This window comes from Rhinopithecus roxellana, chromosome 7 (assembly GCF_007565055.1).
Source record: "Rhinopithecus roxellana isolate Shanxi Qingling chromosome 7, ASM756505v1, whole genome shotgun sequence".
Taxonomy (NCBI): Eukaryota; Metazoa; Chordata; class Mammalia; order Primates; family Cercopithecidae; genus Rhinopithecus; species Rhinopithecus roxellana.
In genome coordinates this window covers 128290827-128305937 of record NC_044555.1, presented here as the reverse complement: position 1 = coordinate 128305937, position 15111 = coordinate 128290827, and the positions used below count along the sequence as shown (strand labels likewise).

Below are 15111 nucleotides of genomic sequence, written 5' to 3'. Positions count from 1 at the left end.
TTATTCTCCATCCATGTGGTGTCATTGTATGCAGTCATTAAAAATGATGCTTCTGCTGGGTGCAGTGGCTAACGCCTGTCATCCTAGCAGTTTGGGAGGCCAAATTGGGTGGATCACTTGAGATCAGGAGTTTGAGACCAGCCTGGCCAACATGGTGAAACCCTACCTCTACTAAAATACAAAAATTAGCCAGGCATGGTGGTGCACGCCTGTAATCCCAGCTATTTGGGAGGCTGAGTCAGAAGACTCACTTGAACCAGAGAGGTGGAGGTTGCAGTGAGTTGAGATCACACTACTGCACTCCAGCCTGGATGACAGAGCAAGACTCTGTCTCAAAAAAAAAAAAAAAAAATGATGCTTCTGAAGAAGTTTCAAATACATAGAAAATACAAACCATGTAGTGTTACATAAGAACACGGTGCAAATACATTTTGATTTCAACCATGTAACAACATGTATTTTCAAGGGAAAAGGTAGGAAGGAAATTTGGTAAGCCATTGTCACTGTCTTTTAACAGTGGGGATTGTATTTGTATTTTCTTCGTACCTATCCGTATTTTTCAAGTTGCTATAATGAGGAATACTTTTTAGGAAAAAAAATTACATATTTCTTTATGAAAAATATGGAAACTGCTTTGGTGAAGTTTTAAAATAATGTTTTTCTTTTTATTAAGTATTACAGTGAAATTTGGAAAATTAGAAAAATACATCAAATCCTCCAGTGGTTAAATAGAATGAAGGGAATAAAGGGAAATAAAGTTACTTTTGAAAGCATGAAGGTATGTCACTTTTCTGATTATAAAATATCACTGAAATATCTGAGGGAACAAAATCAAGAAAGATAGAATGAAAAAAATTATCCTTGATCCCCAGCACCCAACCATCACTCTTGTATTTACCTCATCTTTTTGTGTACCTAGATAATACATATACATACATAAAATTGGTATCATAATGATTTGCTATTTCATGTTCTGATTTTTTTTTTTTTTGAGACAGAGTCTCACTGTGTTGGCCAGGCTGGAGTGCAGTGGCTCGATCTCAGCTCCCTTAAACCTCTGTCTCCCAGGTTCAAGTGATTCTCATGCCCTAGCCTCCCAAATAGCTGGGATTACAGGCGCATGCCACCACACCTGGCTAATTTTTGTATTTTTAGTAGAGACAGGGTTTCACCATATTGGTCAGGCTGGTTTCGAACTCCTGACCTCAAGTGATCTGCCCACCTTGGCCTCTCAAAGTGCTTGGATTACAGGCGTGAGCCACTGTGCCTGGCCTGATTTTTCTCTTGACATTAGATTACTAACAGATAGACTCTATTATGAGATGTGTATTTGAAACTATATGGTACCTCTCTGACTGATCCACATAGAGTTGAGAACATGGAACACTTGCAATGGCTCCTCCAGCTCCCTAGCTTACTTATACATGCCTGAAACCTTCTCTGGGCATTTCTGAATGCACAGAACTCTGGGCATGCTAAAGCCAATTGCCTAGCTGGTACTGAGAGTGCCCTTAGTAGAAATGGAATGATGCCCAGCAAAAGGGACCTTGCAATACTGAGCCTGTGTCCCTGGCCATATTAGCCAAAGATGAGGGCCATCAATAAACATTATATTTATTCCCTTGGAGCCTTAGCATTCAAAATGTGTTCACAAATAAAAGCAACCTTGGGAAGAAAGGCTGATCTTATTTTGGCAGAATCCCCTAGTACTCTGTGATATGCTAATAGCTCCTAATAAGAGCTGCAGCTGGTGATTGGCCTGTCCACCAAGGAGCAGCCTGTTTTATTGTTTTGTTTTGTTTTGTTTTTTCCTCAGAGTTAGGGTCTCACTCTGTTGCCCAGGCTGGAGTGCAGTGGTGTAATCATAGCTCACTGCAGCCTTGAACTCTTGGGCTTAAGCGATTCTCCCACCTCAGCCTCCCTAGTAGCTACGACTACAGGCATGCAGCACCATGACTGGCTAAGTTTTCAAATTTTTGTAGAGATGGGGTCTCACTTTTCAGGGTGGTCTAAAACTCCTAGCTTCAAGCAGTCCTCCCACCTTGGCCTCCTAAAGTGTTGGGATTACAGGCATGAGCTGCTGCACCTGGCCAAGGAGCAGCATATTGATTTGCTCTCGGTTGATAAACATAAGTTGAGTATATGATCTTTTGGTACACCATGCCTTAGCAGGCACTCTTGAGGAGTGAGATTATGCCATGCTCGAGAAAAAAGTGCCTGTTTAAAAAACAAAAAAATTTACACAGACTTTATCAAAAAAGCAAAACAGGAGGAGATAGTGATAAACCAAAGTTTCAGGTTGTCAGTAAAATACTTGCTACTTTTCCTTTTTTTCCTTAGATGCTTATGTTTGCTGTTCTTCATTAATTACTTCATCTTAGGTGAAAAAGTCGATGGGTGTAACTCTAAATTTTCTTAGAAATTTGAAAGGTATGATTTGTAGCATTTACAAGGAGGCTTCTTTTTTCAGCACTTTTGTTGATCTAGTAACTTAATATTTGCATGCCACACCAGGGGTATGAAATACAACATGTATAGTAAGAGAAAAATCAATCCTTATATGTAAAAGGTAGCTTCCTAATAATGTAAATACCAGGTGGTAATTTATAGCACCAAAAAAATTGATCAAATAAAAAGGGCCCCAATCTGTTAAGGTTATGGGTTAAGTCTAGAATGCATTCTAGTTCATTAATTAATAGCCAGTTGATTGTTTATAAAGGAGTAACTAATGTGGCATTTAGTAGCAGAACTGGAGGTTCTTTGGCCTATTTCAAGAATTTTGAATGTTTGTTTGATGCAAAACAAGTAGCTGGGGATAGAAGTTCCAGAAGTACATGATGTTCTTCTCTTTTTTAAAAGACAGGATATTTACATAGAAAACTTTTATATGGAAAATTTTCGCCTTTTCACTCTAGTTTTTCCCATGTTAAATTGGTACTACTTGCATTTAGAATGATTATATTTTAGAACTGGAAAGTACTTACACTTCCCTAGCTCAATCCTTATACCAAGTGGACTTCTGGCAAAGAAGGTAGTATGCAAATGAAATACATGGGTGGAGGGTGTTGACCTGCTGATTAATTCTTATTTTTTATATATATGTGGTATGTGTGGTATTCTCTTGTTTAATATAATGTAAACTCTCTTCTCCAGGGTGAGGTTTCCCCATTCCCTATTTTTCACCCAGCAGTCACTTCCACCTTCATAGATGTCCGGTACATTTCACAACCTTTGATGGTAGAACCATTAAGCATTTCCCTTAGGATAAACAGTTCCCAATTTTATAAGGCCTTGGGTCTTCTTAGAAGACCTCCAGCAGCTTTGGCTTCATTTATGTACCCTCAGATGGATAATGTTTAACTCCACTAGGAAAAATAAAAACCAGTCTTTAAAGATTTTTTTTTAAATGATTGTAGATACAAAGAAACTCTAAGAGTGACAACACTATTATCTCACATATTAGTAAGAACGTTTATTTGTTGAGCATCTACTTTATGCCAAGCATTATCCATATGAGGTGAGTGATAATAGCCCCATTTTATGGATGGGATAAAAGAGGCTCAGAGAGATTAGTCCTTTTGCCCAAGCAGGGTCATAGAGTCCCCGAGTGAGAGATCTCCTGTTTTTTCCCACTGTGTCCTCCTGCTTTAGATTCATAGCGTGTTACAGTGTTTATTTCCATCCCTGTGTTGAGTGGCCATTCATGAGTTCAAGGAGTAGCAGCTGCTTTATCTTTAGAATGTATATACTTAAGCCTTCAAACTGAAAATTGAAGGGGAAATAAACCCTGATCACAGACACTATATTTCAAATCCTTGCAAACCACCACCTCTCAAACTTTCTTTCAGACACCAGTAGCTTTACTTAAAACAGATTCCCTGAGCAGCATTTTTACATGAATATAAGCAATTGCTGCACAGATCTAACTTCCAATTTGCTTGGCTTTTGATCGTTGTGGAATCCTGGTTTACATTGCTCTTGGCTGGTTCTCTCTTAGTCACCAAGTGTATTGTAATTAGTTTCAGGCATAATGATTATGAGCAATGATTGCTAGGTGTCTAGGGCCTGTACAGCTCTTCTTCAGCAGTTAAGATCTGACCCTGATTCTGAGTTCTGAGAATAATTGAAAAAAAAAAAAATGGAGATGAACATTGCAGCGATTACTGAAGTTGCTATTGATGGCTGTGGACCGGGATCTGAATGGCTAATTTATGCTTCATTCCTCATTGTAAAGGTAAATGTCATGGGAATAGAAAGGAGGATTGGGGATGTGAAAGAATTATGCAAGAACATGCGAGCTGCTAGTTTAATAAAAGGAACAGATGCAAAAGGATTTTTTCCCCTTCTTTCTAATAGCAAATTATTATGCTTTGGTTGATATTGTCCCTAATTGCTATGGATTTTAGAATTTAAAAGATGTCTGCCATCCTTATGAGGTCCCTTTGAGGCAAAAGGCATAGGTAGAATAGTCCCATGTAACAGGGCTAGTAAGAATCCGTCTAAAAAGAAATGAGTCTGGGTCTTCTGGATCCCCTGATTTTTGTCTGGTTGACTCTCATAGATTAAATATATGAATATTTAGGAACTTTTTGTATGTAGTGTGGGATTAACAATTTTATGGACGTGTAAAAAAAATCTCTGGTGTTCTCATAAAACCGTATGTGGAGAGTGGCAGTGTATGGTAAAGGTGAATTGGTTGGGGGAAATTTGTCTTACCAGAAATTTTCATTATGGTCTGATTGGGCAGGAAGAAGGTTAAGATGCATGGTAAAACACCATGTGCTTTGATTTGAGCCCATAAGAGCCACTCAGTACATACTTGTCAAATTGCATACCCATTTGGAGAAATTGTGACATTTTAACTCATTATATCAGTTTTATAGAATTTCTCAAGCATTTATTAACCACATGCTCACTCAAATGCTCTTTATATTTGCAACTTATATAGCCAAATTAAAGAGTCTTTTAAAATGTGAAGGAAAGAAAATAAATTTTCTGAGTGATGAAATGAATTAGGATTTAGTATGTATATAGCACCAAGCTAGGCTCTTAAAGTACACACTAGCATACACACACACACACACACACACTGAAACTTTCCTAGACAGAATGTGAGTCATGGAAACCAAAGTATGGTCCATGGTGGGTGTTGGACAGGGGCATGTCAGTTTCAAATCGGTCTCCTGTTCATTAGGCCATTTTTCTTATACTCCAAAGTAGCTATGTTGTATATGGCTACATCTACCCACAAGCTCTTGATCTGAATGAGGAACTCCAAGATAGATAACGTTTTACTTTTTCCATAAAGTGTTCAGTGATTTAGTGTTTGTTTGACTTGCAGCACTTTGTCAAAAGGCTAAACTTTGACATTTATTAGAAGTTTTAAATTAAAACTAAGCTTGAAATGTCACACTGCACCCCACCCCACCCCTAAAAACCAACATGACTCCAGGTGACATTCCTTAAAAATACAAGTGAGTTTTGGGAATTACTTACTAAATGGGTCTGAAAGCACAAGTCAAATAATTCTGAATGTCCAGTTTCTGCTGATATGTGCCAATTTTATGAGCCATATAATAAAAATTCAATATAAGGAAGGACCTGTGGTTGCTGTTGGAATCCACTTTTTTTGGTCATGAAATACTAATAGCACTGGATTGACACAAGGCTTGCATATTATTCTCAATGATGACAAGGCTTTATTTTTCCAATATATGATAGCTATGTGTGCAACACACTGGTCATGTAATAACGCAACTCACATGTGCCTTTTATGCCCTCCATGAGCAATCACCACTTGGCAAGTATGCTAGCAAAATTCAAGCATGGTGTGGGACATGGACCAGATGGCATTTAAGGTCCCTTCTCAACTTTGAACTCTAGAAAAGTACTGCATACATTTAATCATCTATGTTAACACTTAGTTGAGAGAGTTCCACACAAGAAAATTTGTCCCCAAGACAATAAAAAAGTCATTCCTAGGAATGCAACAAATTTATTAAAAAACACAATTCATTGGAAAGACATTTTCTCTTAAGTAAAACATTAATGCTTACCCTGACAGCTTCACACTCAACACAGCCCCTGAGTTGTTGGTGCTTGCAACTGATAGGTGAAATGGGAGAAGTTTCAGCAGCTAGAGCAGTTGTTCTCCAACTTTAGGGTATATCGGAATCACAGATAGCTGAAAATTTTGGCCTGTCCACCAAACCATTTGGCGTGGACAAGCCAGTTGCCTAGCTGGTGCTGAGAGTGCCCTTAGTAGAAATGGAATGATGCACAGCAAAAGGGACCCTCCAGGGTTTCTGATTCAGTAAGTCTGGGGTGGGGCCGAGAATTTGCATTTATAGCAAGTGCCCAGGTGATGCTGATCCTGCTGGTCCCAGGCCCACACTTTGAGAACCACTCAGGGGATTTTAGAGAGAATAAAAGGCCATCCCAGGTAGCTGATTGGTATGCTTCTTTTATTGTTCTCTTAACTCTTTGTGCAGTTTCTGCCCTCTCACTTTCAGGGAGAGATCTTTGGTTAAAATGTCAGGCTGTACACTTGTAATGGGGATGAGTTGACCTGTCTGTTTGTTTACTATGCAGAGGAAGTCTGTTTCCTTTGTTTCTCTGAAGAAAGCCTAGTAAACAAAAGGCAAGCAATAGTAGGGAAAAGAACTAGATAAAAGGAAAAGGAGAGAAGCAAAGAAAAAAAAAACACACAAATCGTACCTACAATATTTGAAAAGCTGGAACCAGGGAGGACTGTGGACTTCATCCTCAGGCCTCAAGGAACCACTAAGTGATGAGTTAGGGGCTCAGAGACATAGGTATGGAATCTCTTGGCATGTCAGGAAAGTCACACACATACATCTCCCTGCGAAAGTATTCAGTTTCCTCCGTCCAGGTTTTGAAAAGCTATTTGGAATTAGTGGCCAGTCTCTGAGTTGCCCACCCAACGTGAGAAGAGAACAGTTTTGTAGGACTATTGCATTTTGATAAGCTCACCAATGTTCTGGCTTTGAAGTAGGTGTCATATTTTCTTTTCTGTTCCATATTTACTCAGAGGCAGTTTCTTATTTGATGTGGTCCTTATATTTTGCTTTGGTATTTGTTATATTTCCTGCTTATAAACTTGATATCATGAGGTGTTTATTTTTATACCAGGCAAGAGATTCTTTAAGAATGATTAGTGTTACAGATACACTGTTGGCTTGTTTTTTCATTGAAGCTCCTGAGGAAAGCTTCAGGAGAAAACTAGTTTGCCATTTGTAGTTAAGAGATTAAAATCTCTAACACTTAGTCTGTGGCTGTATGGTGGACAAAAAGTAAATCTGAAATAACCAGGTATTCTCATTTACATTTTTCAGTTTTTCATGTTGTCTCATAAATATACTATAATTATTAAGTCCATTATGCATGCTCGCTCTCTCTCTCTCTCTCTCTCTCTCTCTCTCTCACACACACACACACACACACAGAATCAGAAGGAACATTGAAAAGAGTCTCGTGATGTTATTGTATAAATCCTTTAGAAACCCAGGATCAAGCTGGGTACTCCCAATTTGTACTACTGTCACAGAGAAACACCGAGGAACTTATTTTCAGAAAAATTATGTGCTTGCTTGTAGGGGTGTTTGATGATGTTTTTTGGCCTCAAGCATTTTCCAGGCAGCTATAGTGCGTGATCATATAGATAAGTAAAAAGGAGAAATGAAAAAAAATTCAGGCCCAAGTAAAATAACTTTTGAAAACACCTGTCCTGCTCTTAGGTTACAGTTAGAAGGCATGGTTAACTTTGGCTTAGATTCTTAAGTAAAAAGTTGAGGGAAATCTCATGTTTTAGACTTCATGTGCCCATTTTTTTTCCAGTTTTTCTTTACCCACCTATGACAGAGAGAGAAAGTGAGAGAGAGAATGAGAGAATGTGTGTATTGTACTGACTCCTGAGAAATTGTTAGTTTAAATTTTCATTTTTCTCCTCTCTCAGACACCTATGTAAGTGACTTTGTGACGTAGGTTTTCTTTCATTGGCAAAGGATCTGAGATGCCACATTTCCCAAAGGAAATTCACCCTATATACAAACATGTTTTCCAATTTAATTGTGGGGTTTTTTTTTTCCGTTTTCAAATTCACTGGAAAAGCAGTTATTTAAATACTGAAACCTCTTTCGTTTTTCCTTTTTTTTTTTGGTGTTGGTTTTAGAATTCTTCAAAGAACTACTTGAAAATGCAGAGAAATCCCTGAATGATATGTTTGTGAAGACATATGGCCATTTATACATGCAAAATTCTGAGCTATTTAAAGATCTCTTCGTAGAGTTGAAGCGTTACTACGTGGTGGGAAATGTGAACCTGGAAGAAATGCTAAATGACTTCTGGGCTCGCCTCCTGGAGCGGATGTTCCGCCTGGTGAACTCCCAGTACCACTTTACAGATGAGTATCTGGAATGTGTGAGCAAGTATACGGAGCAGCTGAAGCCCTTCGGAGATGTCCCTCGCAAACTGAAGCTCCAGGTTACTCGTGCATTTGTAGCAGCCCGTACTTTTGCTCAAGGCTTAGCAGTTGCCGGAGATGTTGTGAGCAAGGTCTCCGTGGTAAGCACTCTTTGTCTTCTCTGTTTTTGTTTTTGTTTTGTTTTGTTTTGTTTCATGTTAAAAGAACGTTTGGGAAAGGTAGAAAAATAAATCACCAGAATTCTGTTGGCTCAATAGCAGCCTTTTCTTCCTGTCTTACCTCTTCTGTCCCATACTTTGTCCTTACACATGTACATTTTAGAGTTACTAAACAATACTCTGATCAGAATCTTCACCTATCATTGTTATTGTGGTTTCTTTTGTAGCTATTCTTAGAAGGGGGAGTATATGTTTACTCAGGAATCTTAATTTTAAAAGTGGGTTAATACTGCCATACCCCTTTTAGCTCTTATTCTACTTCCTTTCTACACAAACATACACACACACGGCTCCACATTTGGTTGTTTTGTGTAACTATGAGCCTACTAGTTATAATCTAGAAAAGCATTTAATCTCTGTGAGCGTATGTTTCCTTGTTAGAAGGTATACCCAGAGCTCTTTGGAAGATAGGTTTCTATGACAATCAGTGTGGACCACACTGCTGTTGACTCATGAGTTTGTAGGATTACCAGTACAGAAAGTGAAATTGTAATATGTGATCAGGAGCTGATGAAATGAACCTGTTTCCTCATTGAGAAATTCAGCAAATTGAACTACATAGACTCTGTTCTTTTTTTTTTTTTTTTTTTTTTTTGGAGGTAGGGACAGGGTCTTGCTCTGCTGCCCAGGCCAGAGTGCAGTGGCAGGATCTCAGCTCACTGCACCCTCCACCTCCAGGGCTCAAGCGATTCTACTGCCACAGCCTCCCTAGTAGCTGGGATTACAGGTGTGTGCCAGTACGCCTGGCTAATTTTTTGTATTTGTAGTAGAGATGGGGTTTCACCATGTTGGCCAGGCTGGTCTCGAACTCCTGGCCTCAAGTGATCCTCCTCTCTTGGCCTCTCAGAGTGCTGGGATTACAAGTGAGAGCCACCACACCTGGCCGATAGACTCTGTTCTTGAGCAGGATCTTGCTTTAGGGGATTCCTTGAGCAGAAGCAACGGAGAAAGAAGTCTTCTGTGGGTGAGACTGTGCAACTGTGCCTTTACCTCCCAGTTCCACCAGAGAGTCTTTGCTTTCTTTGACTTCACACAGTGGGGATCTGAGCAAGATTTCAAGGGGAAAAGAGTTCCACTGCTCCTTCACTGCCACTCTCCTGCCCCAAATAAAATCTGAAAACTTCTTGAAGACCCTACCACCTCTACCTTTCCTTAAGTTGATACCAGGGAAGAAACATAAATATACTGGGGCAAAGTGATCTTTGCAAGGCTGGTCTTAGTGCTGTCAACTTTAGGCCCTCAAAGAGAAAGCCAAATGTTGGCCACTGCTAAAAAGCCTGGATGCACAACAACAGCAGATTCTGCCGAGGCCATTTGGTTGTTTTGAGGACTGGAAGAATGGACAGCATAAAAACTGGACAGCACTACAAACATGAAAATAGACACCTGATTGCCTCTCACAGTTTATATACAGTTAGGGTGACCATATAATTTATTGTCCAAACAGAACACTTACTGTCTAAATCAAGAGGTGCTTATTAGCAAATTATTCACAGACAACAGGTGTCACTTTTTTTTTTTTTTTTCCCACAGAGTCTCACTCTGTCACCCAGGCTTGAGTGCAGTGGTGAGATCTCCGCTCACTGCAACCTCCACTTCCCGGGCTCAGATGACAACAGGTGTCACAAATTGTTTTTTTTTTTTTTTTTCTGGACTCTTGCTCTGTCACCCAGGCTTGAATGCAGTGGCGAGATCTCTGCTCACTGCAACCTCCACCTCCCAGACTCAGACGATTCTCCTGCCTCAGCCTCCCTGGTAGCTGGGATTACAGGCATGTGCCACCACACTCAGCTAATTTTTGTATTTTTAGTAGAGATTGGTTTTCATCATGTTGGTCAGGCTGGTCTTGAACTCCTGACCTCAGGTGATCTGACTGCCTTGGCCTCCCAAAGTGCTGGGATTACAGGCATGAGCCACCACGCTGGCCAAGTATCACTAATTGTTAATAAGCAACCAGGACTGTCGTGGACTGGCCAGGATACACGGGTCACTCTAGTTAGAAAACTTACATTCACCAGAGTGAAGATAAAGATTCTAAAGCATGGTTTATTAGGAAAAACAGGTGCTCATGGGATTTTTCATATTAGAATTGGGTGATAATAAGGATTAGTTGATTGATTGCATTCATTATGTTGTTTGTTCTCTGTCTCATCTCCAGGCCATAAACTGTCAGGAAACAATTCTTTCTAGTATGTTTTCGTTCACTCCTTCTTTGATATTTTCATCATAAATTGCAAATATTTATTGGGGCATATGAGGGTGGAGTTGAGGGTAAGTGGGGAGATGATTGTTATAAATTGAAGGAATAATATCTGATTCTTGAACTTCTGCCAACCCCAGCAACCATTATTAATCTTGGACATACTTTTGTCAGAGTCCCTAAAACAGTGCACAGTGAATCAGATCAAAGTTGTTTGCATTGTGGTACACCCAGCACATTTGCTCTCCTTCAACAATTCTTCATGTTCATCCTCTACTGAAAGGGCAGAAAGACACTGTTGTGTGATTTGGACATCTGTGCATGCATGTGCATGTGCGTGTGCACTTGTGCCAAAGAGAAAGAGAGTCAAGAGCCCTTTGCTAGTGTTTGAAAAGTACTTTCTTTATGTTAACCCTCTCCCCTTCCTTTGAGTTTCAGTGTTGATTCTTGGAGAAAAAGGGCGAGACAGCAGACTCAAGCCTGCCTTGGTGTTAGTCTCACTTTGCAAGGTTGGAGTATACTTTAGAGAACTGAACCTACAAACATGGATAGGGAGGGTAGCCAAACCAAGAAGTTTTAGAGACAAGTGATTGCAGGTTAGAAGATTGAAGGCTAGAAAAGGCTTGCCTTTGTTTTGCGTCTCCCTACCTCCCAGGTTACGGGGAAGTAAGCAGTTGTGCCTTCCCTGTGTTGCATTCTTCTGGACATCATTCTCAGAATTAACCGTGGGAAACCAAGAAGCTTGACTTTGATATTTAAGATTCAGACACCCTTACTTTTGCAACAAAGATATGTGACCCAATGTGAAATAGTCACAATCACTTTTTCTTTGTCCTTTCTTTTTAAAAAGAGGCAGGATCTTGCTCTTTCACCCAGGCTGGAGCTCAGTGGCACGATCATAGCTCACTGCAGCCTCGATCTCCTGGGCTCCAGCAATCCTCCTGCCTCAGCCTCCTGAGTAGCTGGGACCACAGGCATGCACCATCATACCTGGGTAATTTTTTTTTTTTTTTTTTTTGTAGAGACAGAGTTGCGCACTGGGGTTACAGGGATAATCACTTTCTGATGTTGCTTTTGGTGTGAATTTTTCTTAATAGAAAGAAAAAGAGTCCCTGTCTACCTTAGTATTGCTAAATTCTTTGAGAGATTTACTTTTTTTTTTTTTTTTTTTTTTGAAACAGAGTTTTATTCTTGTTGCTCAGGCTGGAGTGCAATGGCACAATCTCGACGCACTGCAACCTCTACCTCCCGGGTTCAAGCAATTTTTCTGCCTCAGCCTCCCACGTAGCTGGGATTACAGGCATGCACCCATACCTGACTAATTTTGTATTTTTAGTAGAGACAGGGTTTCTCCGTGTTGGTCAGACCAGTTGAACTCCCGACCTCAGGTGATTCGCCTGCCTCGGCCTCCCAAAGTGCTGGAATTATAGGCATGAGCCACCACGCCTGGCCTTAAGAAATTTACCTTCTAAATATAACCCTAACGATTTTTGTTTTTAGACTTGATCTCTATTCTATAGTCATTGTATTCTCATGTCAGCCTAAGAGATAATTGTGTAGTTGTATGGGAATACAGTGAATAGGAGCAATATGGCTGAATTTACATAGAGTAAAACATAACTTGCCAATTGTTTAGTTGAAAATAAAGTTTTGTGGCTACTTTAAGTATTGTGGTCACAATTGGGAATGCCTAAAAAAGACAATGTTTTTGCTTCACAACTGAGCTTCTAAACTTAAGGACTGACTTGAAATCAAACCCTTTAATTAAATTATATTATCTAAATGAATAAGGCATATAGGCATCAAGTCAGTTTCTAAAGGTGCTGAAACAAGAATTCCATAAATATCTACCATCTGTGGAATGCATCTGTATACAAGCATGCAAGGCATACTTGCATACCTGAAAAAATATTTATTACATTAATTTTTGGAGTATGACAACCAGCTAAAAAAATTGAGATACAGTGGTATTGGAAAGACAATAAAGGATCTGGCTATCAAAAACATTTCAAAATGAACATGTTGAAGAATTCATTTGATTAATTTATAAATAAGATTCTCTACCAGTTTGGATACCCAAGTAATGTTTTATATATATATATGGGTTCCCACCTCTGCTAACCCCTGCCCAAGAAGCAGTTTGCAGGTGGATCTAGAACAACCCAAAAAACGAACATTTCTTCTTTTGGTGCCCAATAATATTAATTGCTTCGGGCCTGAAAAAAGACCTTTCAAAGTAAGGGATGTGTTCCCTAATTGAAGAGAGCCACCTCATCAGTCACTTCATCTACAAAGATGTCTTTCTTTCTTCCTTTCTTTCTTTCTTCTTTGTTTCTTTTCTTTCTTTTCTTTTTTCCTTCCTTCCTTCCTTTTCTTTATTTTCTTTCTTTCCATAGGGTCTTGCTCTGTCACCCAGGCTGGAGTGCAGTGGCATGATCACAGCTCACTGCAGCCTCAACCTCTGGGACTGAAGCAATCCTCCTGCCTCAGCCTCCGAAATAACTAGCACTACAGGCACGTGCCACCACACCCAGCTAATTTTTTATTTTTTGTAGAGATGGGGTTCTCGTTATGTTGCCCAGGCTGGTCTCGAATTCCTGGGCTCCAGTGATCCTCCCACCTTAGTCTCCCAGACTGCTAGAATTACAGGCATAAGCCACTGCGCCCGGCCTGCAGAGAGGTCTTTAAAGTGAAATACGAAAAGCATCATGGTCTTGTTCGCATACTTAGAGATGTTCCCATTTTCTCTTCATGAGTGGATGCCCAGTTTACTTTTGTAGCAAAAAGGTTGCAGTTAAAAGTTGAGCAATGATTTGGTTATCACTGAACCTTTGCAAGACCATTAGCACCAGCAAGCTTAAGTTACTTCAAGAGAAAGGCACTTCATAGTTGAAGTACACTTGCCTTGCTTTTGTTTTTTCTGGGCTCAAATCTCCAGTGATTTCAGCTCACTCCATTGAGCTTTACAATTCAAACTTCCTAAAAGCCCCTTTAATTAGTAACAGATGGTTCAAGAATACCCTTGTACTACATATCTTTGTATTACTTACTCCATCTTTATTTGTTGTGGTTCATGATACATTTCTTATTCACCTGCTTGTAGCAGCAGTTTTGCCTGGAAGGATGAAGTCTGTTTTGGTCTTTCAGAAATGCACAAGTGGTTACATGCACCATGAAAATTAATAGCTCCTATGCCAAAGAGAGTTGCATTCTCATGGTTTCAATTAACACTGACATAATGGGACTATGTCTACACCTCACCCCAAACTACAGAAGCTATAATTAGAAATCAGTGCCTCACCATTGGGATGTCTAAATGACTGTCCTGCCTTGGAAACAATTTTCATTGCTCCCTCTTTATTTCTATTTGCCTTTGTTTTGCATCTCCCCACATCCCAGGTTAGGGTGGGGGAAGTAAGCAGTTGTGCCTTCCCTGTGTTGCATTCTTCTGGACATCCTTCTCAGAATTAACTGTGGGAAACCAAGAAGCCTACAAGAGTACTAAACAAACTATTTTACCACTTCTCAAAATCATTATAAATATAAATTTAAAAAAATAGTCAATACAAAAAGCTCTTAAGAAGCGAAGTGTAGACACATTCAACTCTCAATATTCTTTTTCACTCACAATCTTAAAATCTAGAATTGCAATGAGGAAGATGGTACTCAAGCTATGGAAAGGGTGAGGATGGTAGGTGTCAAATTGAATAAACTGAATTTACATACTCACAAAACAAAAATAGAGCCCTTTTCAAGGGGGTTGACTTGTAAGTGTTAACTGAGTCTAATCATTTGAAACAAAGACAAGATACATTTCAAGTATTTATGAAGCTTCAGTTTTATCTACAACATCTCCAGAAATATTCCTGAATGAGTGTTTTGTTATGCTTTTTAGATTTTATTATTAGAGGAATCATTAGGAAGTTTGAATTGTAATTGTAAATGTAAATCCTCCTTTCTTCGTGTATATGCATTGAATTCAAAACTGGTTAGGAAATTGTTGAAGAAACTCATCACATAACATGGCAAGTGTGGGTTCCCTATCACTCTTACCGTAATTTTGGGAATAGTTGTGTTATTCCTATTGGGTGCTTTTGTTACCAAGCAACAGATAAAATCTAGACCTTGGCCGAGCGCGGTGGCTCATGCCTGTAATCCCAGCACTTTGGGAGGCCAAAGCGGGCGGATCACGAGGTCAGGAGATCGAGACTATCCTGGTGAACACGGTGAAACCCCGTCTCTACTAAAAA

At 39.6% G+C, this 15111-nt stretch overlaps 1 protein-coding gene across 2 annotated transcripts in view; it reads left to right on the top strand.

The window, feature by feature from the left end:
* The window catches only part of GPC4 (glypican 4), a 116349-nt gene that overhangs the window by 85745 nt on the left and 15493 nt on the right, over positions 1 to 15111 (top strand). For both annotated transcript variants that reach the window (XM_010373380.2, XM_030934667.1), the window contains one exon: positions 8192 to 8583. In XM_010373380.2, the coding sequence (XP_010371682.1) occupies positions 8192 to 8583 (392 nt within the window). The remainder of the gene's footprint in view (positions 1 to 8191; positions 8584 to 15111) is intronic.